Source organism: Oryctolagus cuniculus, chromosome 12 (genome assembly GCF_051225735.1).
Source record: "Oryctolagus cuniculus isolate XC-2025 breed Fujian yellow rabbit chromosome 12, ASM5122573v1, whole genome shotgun sequence".
Lineage (NCBI taxonomy): Eukaryota > Metazoa > Chordata > Mammalia > Lagomorpha > Leporidae > Oryctolagus > Oryctolagus cuniculus.
This window is the reverse complement of record NC_142878.1, coordinates 58,462,562-58,477,740: the sequence shown is the minus strand read 5'-3', so window position 1 is coordinate 58,477,740 and position 15,179 is coordinate 58,462,562. Positions and strand designations below refer to the sequence as shown.

Sequence of the window (15,179 nt, the reverse complement as noted above, 5' to 3'; positions counted from 1 at the left end):
AAAGATTTTCTGTAAGATCAGTATTTATTCTTTCTGTTGTGTTTTGAAGTGTTTATCCCTTTAACCATCTGGCCATGAAGATTTTGGTGAAGGGAAGAATTTTAGTTAGAGATTCAATTATTTTGTTAGATTATAACTGTTCAGATTTTCTATTCCTAATTGGAAGGTGTACTTTTCTCTGAATTTGTTAATTACTTCTAAGTTTTGAATATTATAGGTTTAAATTATTTCCATTTCACATTTGTTCCTTTCTTCTGCTGTTGTCATCCTTGTTGGTATTTATCACTTTTGATTTTGTTGATTTCTGAATTATCTGTTGTTTTTCCATTTTATTAATTATCCCTCTTATAGTTTATTGATACATGCATTTACATTACATTCTAGCCTTATTTTCCAATATTTGTTCTAAGCAATAAATTTTTCTCTAACTGCAGCTATAGTTATAGTTTCATCATCAATTCAAAATACTTTACATTTTTTTGCTGAAATTTCTTCTTCAAATCACAGTTTATTTAGAAATAGTTTGCTTAATTTCTCAACATGAGTGTTTTATATTGGTAGAAATGGTTCTTAGTTCATTTGGATTTTGATCAGATAACACATTTGGAATCTCAATTATTTGAAATTGTGAATGATTGCTATATGACTCAGTATATATTCCATTCTAGGAAACATTGCATATGTACTTGAAAATAATACTTTTCGTGTTACTTTGAGATACAATGCAGTATAATTATGGTTTAGATCAAGATGGTTACTCATGTTGTTCAGTTTTTTTTTTTTTTTTTTTTTTTTACAGGCAGAGTTTAGACAGTGAGAGAGAAAGAGACAGAGAGAAAGGTCTTCCTTCTGTTGGTCCCCCCAAATGACTACTATGGCCGGCGCGCTGTGCCGATCTGAAGCCAGGAGCCAGGTGCTCCGAAGCCATGCAGGTGCAGGGCCCAAGCACTTGGGCCATCCTCCACTGCCTTCCTGGGCCACAGCAGAGAGCTGGCCTGGAAGAGGAGCAACCGGGACAGAATCTGTTGCCTTGACCGGGACTAGAACCTGGGATGCCGGCGCCGCAGGCGGAGGATTAGCCTAGTGAGCCAGGGCGCCAGCCTTGTTCAGTTCTTATATACCTAGAGTTATATTTTTACTCCCAATATTAGCTGTTGGGCGAGTTGAATTAAAATTTTGTAGATTGAGTGTTTTCATTTCTGTTTTTTTTTTTTTTTGCTTTATTTTAAAGCTGTGTATTACTTGCATATACATTTAAAATTATTATATCTTCTGCTGGGGTAACGCTTTACCATTATGATATGTATCTATTTCTAGTTATGTTATTATTGCCTTAAGGTATAACTTGCCCAATATTGGTGAAACTAAACTAGTTTTCTATTGGCTGGTGTTTTCATTTGATTATTTCATCTTTCACTTTTACATTTTTAGTCCTGTGTTATCTTAGAAGCAACATAGAGTGGAGTTTTTCTTTCTTTTTTTTTTTTCCTGACTGTTATATTTGAGTTTATATCTTCAGCTTACTGCTGTAAATTATTAGAAAATATATTTGATGTTCCTTTTTCTCTTTTTTCTTGCATTCTTTTGGATGAATCAATTACTTTCTATTGTTATATTTTCCAGTTATCCAATTATACTTTATGGGATTTTTTTTCTGTTCTTTTTCATGATTACTTTAGGGATTACTATATAAATCTTTTTATTACAAATAAGAAAATGTTACTATACTATTTCTCAAATATGCTAAGAATTTATAATATTTAACTCTATATCCCTTATGAATTTTTCTTATAGTTGCCTTACTTATAGTTCTATGCATATTTTTAGATTTACAGTATATCATTTGTTTTTGTAATATACATTTATATTTACCTGTATTCTCATGTTAAAGTCTTGTTTTCCTCTAGTATTATTTTTATTTGCTTGAATAACTTACTTTAATGCTTCTTTTAATGAGGGCTTGCTGGTAATAAATTCTGTTTTTTTTTTCAACATAACTATTTGGCTTTCATTTTGAAAGCCATTTTCACTAGGAACTGTACAGTGTATAGTTAATCAGAATTGTAACCAAATGATTTATATGCTGTCTTTTTAAAATGTTCACATTTTAATTTTGTTGTTACTCTCATGATGACATTATTATTTTGTTTACTGTTATTTGTTTTACACAGAAAATGTTTTGGTTTCCAAGTGTTTACTAATAATTTTTATTACCATTCTTTATTGCGTTTCAAACCTCTGTTTTCGGATCATTTTCTTTTATTTATTAACAACTTTTTGTTTGAAAGATTTATTTATTTTACCTGAAAGGCAAGGTTACAGAGAGGAAGAGGCAGAAGCAGAGAGAAACAGAGACAGAGAGAGGAAGAGAAAGAGAATCTTCCATCCCCTGGTTCACTCACTCCCCAAATGTCCACAAGCTGAAGCTGGCCCCATCTGAAGCCTGGAGCCTGGAACTTCTTCCGGGTCTCCCACATGGGTGCAGAGATCCAAGGAATTGGGCCGTCTTTCTACTGCTTTCCTAGGTACATTAGCAGGGAGCTGAATCAGAAATGGAGCAGCTCGGATTGGAACTGGCACCTATGTGAGATGTCAGTACAGCAGGCAACAGGTTAATCTGTTACACCACACCACTGGCCTGTTTGGGTTATTTTCTTGGTTATTGATGTTTATACTTTAGAAGTTCACAAAGTGAAATATATATTCATAGTTTTTATTTTCTGAAAATTACTATTTCTTCATTATTCTCAAAATATAGGGTTTTTTTTATTTTTTTAACTTTTATTTAATGAATATAAATTTCCAAAGTACAGCTTATGGATTACAATGGCTCTCCCGCCCATAACGTCCCTCCCACCCGCAACCCTCCCCTTTCTCGCTCCCTCTCCCCTTCCATTCACATCAAGATTCATTTTCGTTTCTCTTTATATACAGAAGATCAGTTTAGCATATATTAAGTAAAGATTTCAACAGTTTGTACCCACATAGAAACACAAAGTGAAAAATACTGTTTGAGTACTAGTTAGAGCATTAAATCACAATGTACAGCACATTAAGGACAGAGATCCTACATGAGTAAGTGCACAGTGACTCCTGTTGTTGACTTAACAAATTGACACTCTTGTCTATGGCATCAGTAATCACCCTAGGCTCTTGTCATGAGTTGCCAAGGCTACGGAAGCCTTTTGAAGACTCTGATCATATTTAGACAAGGTCGCAGTCAAAGTGGAAGTTCTCTCCTCCCTTCAGAGAAAGGTACCTCCTTCTTTAATGACCTGTTCTTTCCACTGGGATCTCACTTGTGGAGATCTTTCATTTAGGTCATTCTCCCTCCTCCCCCCTCGAGAGTGTCTTGGCTTTCCATGCCTAAAATACTCTCATGGGCTTTTCAGCCAGATCTGCATGCCTTAAGGGCTGATTTGGAGGCCAGAGTGCTGTTTAGGACATCCGCCATTCTATGAGTATGCTGTGTATCTCGCTTCCCATGTTGAATCGGTCTCTCCCTTTTTATTCTACCGGTTAGTATTTGCAGACACTAGTCTTGTTTATGTGATCCCTTTGACTCTTACTCCTATCATTCTGATCAATTGTGAACAGAAATTGATCACTTGGACTAGTGAGATGGCATTAGTACATGCCACCTTGATGGGATTGAATTGGAATCTTCTGGTATGTTTCTAACTCTACTGTTTGGGGCAAGTCAGCTTGAGCATGTCCCAAATTGTGCATCTCTTCCCTCTCTTATTCCCACTCTTATATTTTACAGCAATCACTTTTCAGTGAAATTTCAACACTTAAGAATAACTGTGTATTGATTACAGTATTGAACCAAAAGTATTAAGTAAAACAAACAAACAAAAACTACTAAGAGGGATAATGTATTAAGTTGTTCATCAACAACAGGGCAAGAGCTGATCATGTCACTGTTTCTCATAGTGTTCATTTCACTTCAACAAGTTTGCTTTTTGATGCTCAGTTAGTTGTCACCGATCAGGGAGAACAAGTGGTATTTGTCCCTTTGGGACTAGCTTATTTCATTCAGCATAATGTTTTCCAGATTCCTCCATCTTGTTGCAAATGACCGGGTTTCAGTGACTGCTGTATAGTATTTTATAGAGTACATGTCCCATAATTTTTTTATCCATTCTGCTGTTGATGGGCATTTGGGTTGGTTCCAGGTCTTAGCTATTGTGAATTGAGCTGCAATAAACATTAAGGTGCAGACAGCTTGTTTGTTTGCCAATTTAATTTCCTTTGGGTAAATTCCAAGGAGTGGTATGGCTGGGTTGTATGGTAGGGTTATATTCAGGTTTCTGAGGAATCTCCAGACTGACTTCCAAAGTGGCTTAACCAGTTTGCATTCCCACCAACAGTGGGTTAGTGTCCCTTTTCCCCCACATCCTCTCCAGCATCTGTTGTTGGTAGATTTCTGAATGTGAGCCATTCTAACCGGGGTGAGGTGAAACCTCATTGTGGTTTTGATTTGCATTTCCAAAATATAGGGTGTTTTAATATATTCTGCATTGGTAATTATTTTGTCTCAGCACTGAATACATTTATACATACCATTATCTTCTGGTTTCCGGTGTTGATTCTAAGAGGTCTGCTTTTTAATGTAATTGTTTCTTTTTTTATATATAATGCATCTCTTTTTTTTTTTTTTAGAGTACTTTAAGCTATGCTGTGTCCTTTGTCTATTCTGCAGTTTTAGCTAAATACACTGCTAGTTTAGGTTTCTTTTTAACTAAGTGATATACTGTGGCATCTTGAATTTGTGTGTGTATGTGTGTATATATATACTTTTTTCATCATTTCAAGAACATTCTTCTTTAGTATTTCTTTGATGTTTGTTCTTACAGTTTCTTGGGGTAAATCTAGACTACCTACTTTGGAACTGATTTGTCTGCACTAAGGCTGGGCCTTTCTGGTGTTCTGTTGAATGATATGTGTATTCAGCAACACACCACCCACTAGCTTGAACCTAGATGTTAACCAGTATTGTGTAAGATCTAGAAATTATTTAGCTCTCTACCAAGTGTTTTTTCCCCAGTTGGTATTAGCTGTTCAGCTTCATACCGTTTTACTCTAAGTATGGGCAGATTCATCTTGAAGGCTCACCTTGAAGGCCAGCTTGAGGGCCCCAGTTAGTTTTTGGAACTCTTTGTTTCTATAATTCCTGTCTCTGTTGCTCTGTTTCACAAATTCTCAGCGTCACTATCTGATGTGTTCCACTCCTCTCAGAATAATCACTGGACTCAGTTTAGAAACCTCTTCTGTGCAGTGAAGTCTGAAAATGGCTTTCAGGTAGCAACCAGCTGTCATGCCAGGATTAACATCATTCCCTTCTCTAGCGGATTGCACTTCTGCTGCTTACTTGTCTGGAGCCCATTATTTGATATAATTTGTCCAGGTTTTTGGTTGCTTATGGGAAGAAGTAAAATCCTCCAAGTGTTACTTTGTGAAAGGTTTAACTGATAAATATACCACTTTTCTTTACAATCCCTTTCATTTTTAAAGAATTCTTTAAACATTTCAGCATCGTCTATTCTTTTTCAGACCATTTTAATACCTAAAATCTGCGTTACACATTGTGGGCTGATTCTTATTTCCAGTACTTGATTTTCCTATTTTTGGTGATTTTTGTTGTTGTTATATGGCTAAGCTTAATCTCTCTTCACCTGTTGGGGAGAGTTTATGTGCATGTGGACTTGCTTTCTTCTTAATATTAGGAGACAGGGGATTTCACTGATTTAGGACTACCCTACCAACCTTCGAGGATTCTGCTTTTTACAGAAGTCTCAGTATAATTCCCTGCTTTAGGAAGATCCTAGTGTAAAGCTCCTGGTTGTAACTATGGTGTGAATTTTTTGCTGCAGAAAGGTTTTAGTTTTTAGGTTTGCTTTGTTGCTAATTTTAATTAATTATTTGTTTTATTTTTATTCCATAAACATTTTCTTTCTTTTCTTGTGGACTGAGTAATATATTGAGAAATAATATTTGTTAAAATCTGTGATACAGAATTTTTTTTTTGCATCTCAAAGTTAATTTTATTTCTTTTCTCTTAAGAAACCTAATTAACTTTAAAGAATCCAAAATATTGTTAGATATTAAATTCATGGTCTTTCCAGAAAACTTTGCTTTACTTCCTTATATTTACATTTTTAGTTTCAGATAATGGAGACACTTCTAGTACTTTCCATTCTTTATGTGGTCAGAAAGTTTTTGTTTGGGTAATTTTTCTGACTTACTCAGTAACAATTCATTAAGTTCTCAATTTCTCCCTTATAGTCTATTCACGTTAGTCTTAGAATTGTCTTTTTTTCCTGCACCATGACTGAAAAAAAATCACGTGTATCCCATTATTGCTACTTTGATTTGTTTTGGTTCCTTATAGACTTTCATATATTTACATTTGAAATTTTCTCACAATACTTCCTATAAAACGTGATTTTGCAATCAACTACGTCTTTTTAAAGTGCAGAAGATAAAAAGGCATTAAAAAGAAATTTGCTAAGTTTTCTTTTAGCCTCAAAAGTAGGTCTTTGATAAAATTTTTTTAACATTTATTTAATGAATATAAATTTCCAAAGTACGATTTATAAATTACAATGGCTTCCCCCCCATACCATCCCTCCCACCCACAACCCTCCCCTTTCCCACTCCCTCTCCCCTTCCATTCACATCAAGATTCATTTTCGATTATCTTAATATACAGAAGATCAGCTTAGTATACATTAAGTAAGGATTTCAACAGTTTGCTCCCACACAGAAACATAAAGTGAAAAATAATAGATGATTTTTTTAAAATGATGATGAAATCAGATCAGACCTATTGTCATGTTTAATCCCAGTGAGAGTCAAGTTGGGAGTTGATAATTTCTTTTTTTTTTTTACAGAAGATCAGTTTAGTATACATTAAGTAAAGATTTCAACAGTTTGTACCCACATAGAAACACAAAGTGAAAAATACTGTTTGAGTACTCGTTATAGCATTAAATCTCAATGCACAGCACATTAAGGACAGAGATCCTACATGAGGAGTAAGTGCACAGTGACTCCTGTTGTTGACTTTACCAATTGACACTCCTGTCTATGGCATCAGTAATCTCCCTATGCTCCAGTCATGAGTTCCCAAGGCTATGGAAGCCCTCTGAGTTCTCCGATTCTTATCTTGTTTAGACAAGGTCATAGTCAAAGTGGAGGTTCTCTCCTCCCTTCAGAGAAAGGTACCTCCTTCTTTGAAGACCTGTTCTTTCCACTGGGATCTCACTCACAGAGATCTTTTGCCAGAGTGTCTTGGCTTTCCATGCCTGAAATACTCTCATGGGCTTTTCAGCCAGCTCCGAATGCCTTTAGGGCTGATTCTGAGGCCAGAGTGCTGTTTAGGACATCTGCCATTCTATGAGTCTGCTGAGTGTCTCACTTCCCATGTTGGATCACTCTCCCCTTTATTTATTCTATCGGTTAGTGTTAGCAGGTACTAGACTTGTTTATGTACTCCCTTTGACTCTTAGTCCTTTCATTATGATCAATTGTGAACTGAAATTGATCACTTGGACTAGTGAGATGGCATTGGTACATGCCACCTTGATGGGATTGAATTGGAATCCCCTGGTATGTTTCTAACTCTACCATTTGGGGCAAGTCAGCTTGAGCATGTCCCAAATTGTACATCTCTTCCCTCTCTTATTCCCACTCTTATATTTTACAGCAATCACTTTTCAGTGAAATTTCAACACTTAAGAATAACTGTGTATTAATTACAGAATTAAACCAGTCATATTAAGTAGAACAGACAAAAAAACTACTAAGAGGGATAATGTATTAAGTTGTTCATTAACAGTCAGGGCTATGCTGATCAAGTCACCGTTTCCCATAGTGTCCATTTCACTTCAGGAGGTTTCCTTTTTGGTGTTCAGTCAGTTGTCACGGATCAGGGAGAACATATGGTATTTGTCCCTTTGGGACTGGCTTAATTCACTCAGCATGATGTATTCCAGATTCCTCCATTTTGTTGCAAATGACTGGATTTCGTTGTTTCTTACTGCGGTATAGTATTCTAAAGAGTACATATCCCATAATTTCTTTATCCAGTCTACCATTGATGGGCATTTAGGTTGGTTCCAGGTCTTAGCTATTGTGAATTGAGCTGCAATAAACATTAGGCTGCAGACTGCTTTTTTGTTTGCCAATTTAAATTCCTTTGGGTAAATTCCAAGGAGTGGGATGGCTGGGTCGAACGGTAGGGTTATCTTCAGGTTTCTGAGGAATCTCCAGACTGACTTCCATAGTGGCTTGACCAGTTTGCATTCCCACCAACAGTGGGTTAGTGTCCCTTTTCCCCCACATCCTCGCCAGCATCTGTTGTTGGTAGATTTCTGAATGTGAGCCATTCTAACCGGGGTGAGGTGAAACCTCATTGTGGTTTTGATTTGCATTTCCCTGATTGCTAATGACCTTGAACATTTTTTCATGTGCCTGTTGGCCATTTGGATTTCCTCTTTTGAAAAATGTCTATTGAGGTCCTTGGCCCATCTCTTAAGTGGGTTGTTGGTTTTGTTTTTGTGGAGTTTCTTGATCTCTTTGTAGATTCTGGTTATTAACCCTTTATCAGTTGCATAGTTTGCAAATATTTTTTCCCAAACTGTCAGTTGTCTCTTCACTCTCCTGACTGTTTCTTTTGCAGTACAGAAACTTCTCAATTTGATGCAATCCCAATAGTTGATTTTGGCTTTGACTGCCTGTGCCTCCCGGGTTTTTCCAGAAATTCTTTGCCTGTGCCAATATCTTGAAGGGTTTCTCCAATGTTCTCTAGTAACTTGATGGTGTCAGGTCGTAGATTTAGGTCTTTAATCCATGTTGAGTGGATTTTTGTGTAAGGTGTAAGGTAGGGGTCTTGCTTCATGATTCTGCACGTGGAGATCCAATTTTCCCAGCAACATTTATTGAATAGACTTTCCTTGCTCCAGGAATTAGTTTTAGATCCTTGATCAAATATAAGCTGGCTGTACATGTTTGGGTTGATTTCTGGTATTTCAATTCTGTTCCATTGGTCTATCCATCTGTTTCTGTACCAGTACCATGCTGTTTTGATTACAACTGCCCTGTAGTATGTCCTGAAATCTGGTATTCTGATGCCTCTGGCTTTGTTTTTGTTGTACAAGATTGCTTTAGCTATTCGAGGTCTCTTGTGCCTCCATATAAATTTCAGCACCATTTTTTCCAGATCTGAGAAGAAGGTCTTTGGTATCTTGATTGGTATTGCATTGAATTTATAAATTGCTTTTGGGAAAATGGACATTTTGATGATATTGATTCTTCCAATCCATGAGCATGGAAGATTTTTCCATTTCTTGGTATCCTCTTCTATTTCTTTCTTTAAGGTTTTGTAATTTTCATCATAGAGATCTTGAACGTCTTTGGTTAAGTTTATTCCAAGGTATTTGATTGTTTTTGTAGCTATTGTGATTGGGATTGATCTTAGAAGTTCTTCCTCAGCCATGGCATTGTCTGTGTATACAAACGCTGTTGATTTTTGTGCATTGATTTTATACCCTGCTACTTTGCCAAAATCTTCTATGAGTTCCAATAGTCTCTTAGTAGAGTTCTTTGGGTCCCCTAAATAAAGAATCATGTCATCTGCAAAGAGGGATAGTTTGAGTTCTTCCTTCCCAATTTGTATCCCTTTAATTTCTTTTTCTTGCCTAATAGCTCTGGCTAGAACCTCCAGAACTATATTGAATAGCAGTGGTGAGAGTGGACATCCCTGTCTGGTACCAGATCTCAGTCGAAATGCTTCCAACTTTTCCCCATTCAATAGGATGTTGGCCGTGGGTTTTTCATAGATTGCTTTGATTGTATTGAGGAATGTTCCTTCCAAACCCAGTTTGCTTAGAGTTTTCATCATGAACGGGTGTTGTATTTTATCAAATGCTTTCTCTGCATCTATTGAGATAATCATATGGTTTTTCTTCTGCAGTCTGTTAATGTGGTGTATCACATTGATTGTTTTGCAAACATTGAACCATCCCTGCATACTAGGGATAAATCCCACTTGGTCTGGGTGGATGATCTTTCTGATGTGTTGTTGCATTCTATTGGCGAGAATTTTATTGAGGATTTTTGCATCTATGTTCATCAGGGATATTGGTCTGTAATTCTCTTTCAGTGCTGCATCTTTTTCCGGCTTAGGAATTAAGGTGATGCTGGCTTCATAGAAAGAATTTGGGAGGATTCCCTCTTCTTCGATTGTTCTGAATAGTTTGAGAAGAATTGGAGTTAGTTCTTCTTTAAATGTCTGGTAGAATTCAGCAGTGAATCCATCTGGTCCTGGGCTTTTCTTTGTTGGGAGGGCCTTTATTACTGTTTCAATTTCTGTCTCAGTTATGGGTCTGTTTAGGTTTTCTAGGTCTTCCTGGTTCAATTTAGGTAGGTTGCATGTGTCCAGGAATCTATCCATTTTTGATAGGTTTCCCTGTTTGCTGGCATACAAGTCCTTGTAGTAATTTCTGATGATTCTTTTTATTTCTGTGGTGTCTGTTGTTACATTTCCTTTTTCATCTCTGATTTTATTGATTTGGGTCTTTTCTCTTCTTTTTTTAGTTAGTTGGGCCAATGGGGTGTCAATTTTGTTTATTTTTTCAAAAAACCAGCTCCTCGTTTGGCTGATTTTTTGGAATGTTTTTCTTGATTCAATCCTGTTGATTTCTTCTCTGATTTTAATTATTTCTCTTCTCCTACTAGATTTGGGTCTGGTTTGCTGTAGGTTTTCTAGATCCTTGAGGTGAATTGAAAGCTCATCTATTTGGTGCCTTTCCATTTCTTGATGTAGGCACCTATTGATATAAACTTTCCTCTTAACACTGCTTTTGCTGTATCCCATAAGTTTTGGTATGTTGTGCTGTTATCCTCATTTACTTCCAGAAAAATTTTGATTTCTCTTTTAATTTCTTCTATGACCCATTGTTCATTCAGGAGCATGTTGTTCAATCTCCATGTGTTTGCATTTGCTCTAGGGATTCCTGAGTTGCTAATTTCCAACTTCATTCCTTTATGGTCTGAGAAGCTGCATGGTATGATTCTAATTCTTTTGAATTTGCTGAGACTTGCTTTATGGCCTAGTATGTGGTCAATCCTAGAGAAGGTTCCAGATACTGCTGAGAAGAATGTAAATTCTTTATGTGTAGGATGAAAAGTTCTGTAGATATCTGTTAGATCCATTTGGGCTATAGTGTCGTTTAAATCTACTGTCTCCTTGTTGATCTTCTGTCCTATTGATCTGTCTATTTCTGAGAGTGGAGTATTGAAGTCCCCCAGTACTATTGTATTGGGGTCTAAGTCTCCCTTTAAGTCCGTTAACAAATCTTTTAGATAAACCGGTGCCCTGTAGTTAGGTGCATATACATTGATAATTGTTATATCTTCCTGTTGAATTGATCCCTTAATCATTATGTAGTGTCCCTCTTTGTCTCTCTTAACGGTTTTTGTGGTAAAGTTTATGTTGTCTGATATTAAGATGGCTACGCCCGCTCTTTTTTCATTATCTGTTGGCATGGTATATCTTTTTCCAGCCTTTCACTTTCAGTCTGTATGGATCTTTGTTGGAAAGATGTGTTTCTTGTAAGCAGCAAATAGATGGGTTTTGTTCCTTAACCCAATCAGCCAATCGGTGTCTTTTAACTGGACAGTTCAGGCCATTAACGTTCAATGTGACTAATGATAAGTGGTAACTTTGCCCTGCCATTTGCCAAAGATAAGTTCTAATATATGCTTTGAATTCCCTGTAATCTTTTGCTGTGAGGTTTCCTTCCTTGGTTTCCTTCCTTTACCTTCTTTCATATTGATGATCGTGTTTCTGTGTTTCTGTGTGTAACACATCTTTAAGCATCTTTTGCAGGGCTGGACGAGTGGCAACAAATTCTTTCAATTTCTGTTTGCTATGAAAAGTCTTTATTTCACCTTCATTCACAAATGATAGCTTTGCAGGATATAATATTCTGGGCTGGCAGTTGTTCTCTCTTAGTACCTGGGCTATATCTCGCCATTCCCTCCTAGCTTGTAGAGTTTCTGATGAGAAGTCAGCTGTGAGTCTGATTGGAGATCCTCTGAGAGTAATCTGACGTTTCTCTCTTGCACGTTTTAGGATCTTTTCTTTATGTTTCACTGTGGAGAGTTTAATTACAACGTGTCGTGGTGAGGATCTCTTTTGGTTGTGTTTATTAGGGGTTCTGTGAGCTTCCTGTACTAGGATTTCTCTGTCCTTCTCCAAACCTGGGAAATTTTCTGCTAATATCTCACTAAAAAGGCCTTCTAATCCTTTCTCCCTCTCCATGCCTTCAGGAACTCCTAGAACCCGAATGTTGGGTTTTTTAATAGTATCCTGAAGATTCCCGACAATATGTTTTAGATTTCTAATTTCCTCTTCTTTTCTTTGGTCTGACTGTGTCCTTTCCTGTTCTCTGTCTTCTAAGTCTGATATTCTCTCTTCTGCTTCACCCATTCTGTTTGTAAGGCTCTCTATTGTGTTTTTCATTTGATCTATTGAATTCTTCATTTCATTATGATTTCTCATCACTATCACAGTTTCTTGTTGTACTAGTTGTTTCGTTTCATTTTGATTCCTTCTTAATATTTCATTTTCATGAGAGAGATTTTCTATCTTGTCCATTAAGGATTTCTGTAGTTCAAGAATTTGTTTTTGAGAACTTCTTAATGTTCTTATCAATTTTTTGAGATCTGCTTCTTGCATTTCTTCTATGTCATCATCTTCATAATCTTGAATTGGGTGTCTTTTTCATTTGAGGGCGTCATGGTGACTTCCTTGTTTTTATTACCTTGGTTTTTGCGTTTGTTATTTGGCATATTGGAGATATTTGGTTTCTTCACTGTGGTGCTTTTTCTTGTTATACTATGACTCTAGATTAAGTGGACTATCTGTTTTTGATGGAGCCTTAGGGCTTGAGATGGGTGTGGCCTGAGAGCTCTGTTTGGTGTGCCAAAGGTGACACTCCCAGGTTAGGCGTGGTAAACCTCTCTCTCTCTCTCTCTCTCTCTCTTTCTTTTTTTTTGAAGGGAAGTTATTCTGCACAGCTGAACGAAGTTGGAGGTAGTTAGCAGGCAAATGATATACCCACAGGAGCCAGAGATTGGAAGCTCTTTCTCAAGGACCACACAGGGAATCTGTTCAGCCCTCAGAGTGGGCTCAAATTCTCCTTCAGTCTCCCACTGGGTTGCCAAAGTTACGGAATTGTAGCGTCTCTGGAGAGTGCTCACGTGAATTCCGTGAGTTCTCTCCCCCACTGTCTCTTTTTTCACAGTCTCAATTCAGTAGCACCACAAATTTACTAGGTCCTAATCTCCTGTTAATTCGCCCCGCCCAGAGTCAGGTTTTTCCGCTAGGCTCAGGGCCGGTGCAGACCTGAGGTCGCTCTGCTTATGACGTATGTCCAAGATGGCGCCTGCTCTTTGTCTTGCTCGCCCTTGAGAGGTGAGCGGAGAGAGAGAAACCCATGTCTGTACCAGTCACCTTTTTTTTTTTTTCCTCTCTCTCTCTTCCAGCTAGCCTGGTGAACTTCCCCCCCACCGGGGGTCATTCCCTCTAGTCTCCTCTCTCCGCTTGCCTGCCGGTGTCTCGAGCTATTGAGGTTTGGCTCACCTCGCGTTCCAGCGCTGGTGTGTTGAGTCTGCCGCTGGTGTCCCGAATTGTGGGCTCCCACGCTCTCCACGCAGGTCCGCTCCCCTTCCAGCGCCGATGTGTGGACTCGGAGCCCTGGACTTCCCAAGCCTCCCCGCTGTTGTCTGTGTGGCACGCACTCCCCTTCGAGCACTGTCGCGCAGACCCTGCGGCTCGGTTCCGCGGCTCGGCTTCCGCGCGGTGGGCGACCTTGTTCTCCCAGTAGGTCCTCCGATTCACGGTCACTCGATCCAGAAGGGTTTCCTCTGCAATATTTTCCTGGTTCTTTTTTCTGAGGCTACCGTAACTCCCCTTTTATTAAACTAAATTTTCCCGGACTATCGGCGCGCGCCCTCACTATTCCTCCATCTTGGCTCCGCCCCCATGATACAGAAATATTTTTGTGGCAGAGTCATGTAACTAGTTGCCCATTCTCCTGGGAATGTATTTTGTGTTGTTTCTCACAACTGATCATTACTTAACTCATTCAAAAATAATCATTATTTTGATATTAATAATGGGATTATTGAAACCTTTCATTGCATTTTCCTTCTATATTGTTGCCAGCTGAATATGGAAATAAAGTTTTATTGGAACACAGCCATGCTCATTTATTTACATATTTTATGGCTATTTTTCATGGCACAACAGATGATCTCAGTAATTGTGAAACTAGTTTCCAATGCCAATGATTGGATGTTCTGGAGTGGAGCATGGTGTTGGAATTTGTTAAGGTTACCAAGTAGGCCGGTGCCGCGGCTCACTAGGCTAATCCTCCGCCTTGTGGCACCGGCACACCGGGTTCTAGTCCCGGTCGGGGCGCCGGATTCTGTCCCAGTTGCCCCTCTTCCAGGCCAGCTCTCTGCTGTGGCCAGGGAGTCCAGTGGAGGATGGCCCAAGTGCTTGGGCCCTGCACCCCATGGGAGACCAGGATAAGTACCTGGCTCCTGCCTTCAGATAGGCGCGGTGCGCTGGCCGCGGCGGCCATTGGAGGGTGAACCAACAGCAAAGGAAGACCTTTCTCTCTGTCTCTCTTTCTCACTGTCTACTCTGCCTGTCAAAAAAATTTAAAAAAAAAAAAAGGTTACCAAGTAATTCATTCTAAAGGACAGTCGAGATTAAGGACCATTCTGTCCTTGTTAGAATAATCTGCTGTGATATCTCTTAGACTTCTCAGAGTATGCCTAGTATCAAAATGCTGGTCCAAAAAATGCATTCCTCTAATTGTTTTCCTCTGATTATTATAAGAAAAAGATATTTTATATTAATCTGGGGCTTTGTAGTCTGTGGCATATTGCTGATTATACAGCTTAGCTTACCTAGCACTTTTTTATTTTATTATGGCTTCACTAGATCATCAGCAATATTAACAGCCCAAAGACAATACCGGTAATTTTAACGCTTCACTTTGTATTCTTAGTCTTGTAACCTACAGAATTCACTTAATCCCATTTTATTGCCTCCACTTTCCTATGTGTTAGTATTTATTCTATTAAACATGTAAGTA

The 15,179-nt window shown here is 38.1% G+C and overlaps 1 protein-coding gene across 16 annotated transcripts in view; it reads left to right on the top strand.

Annotated features, from left to right (window-relative positions):
* The window catches only part of DPH6 (diphthamine biosynthesis 6), a 227,114-nt gene that overhangs the window by 116,105 nt on the left and 95,830 nt on the right, over positions 1-15,179 (top strand). For 7 of the 16 annotated variants that reach the window (XM_089309407.1, XM_089309392.1, XM_089309396.1 and 4 more), the window contains one exon: positions 13,558-14,272. The exons of 5 other annotated variants lie outside the window; for them this stretch is intronic. Coding sequence is in view for 7 of the 11 variants with exons in the window: in XM_089309392.1 (XP_089165518.1) it covers positions 13,558-13,601 (44 nt within the window). In the remaining 4 variants the exon portion in view is untranslated. Of the gene's footprint in view, positions 1-799; positions 4,223-13,557; positions 14,273-15,179 lie in introns of those variants that run through there. 4 more of the 16 variants (XM_089309404.1, XM_089309397.1, XM_051822561.3 and 1 more) reach the window with 4 other exon arrangements.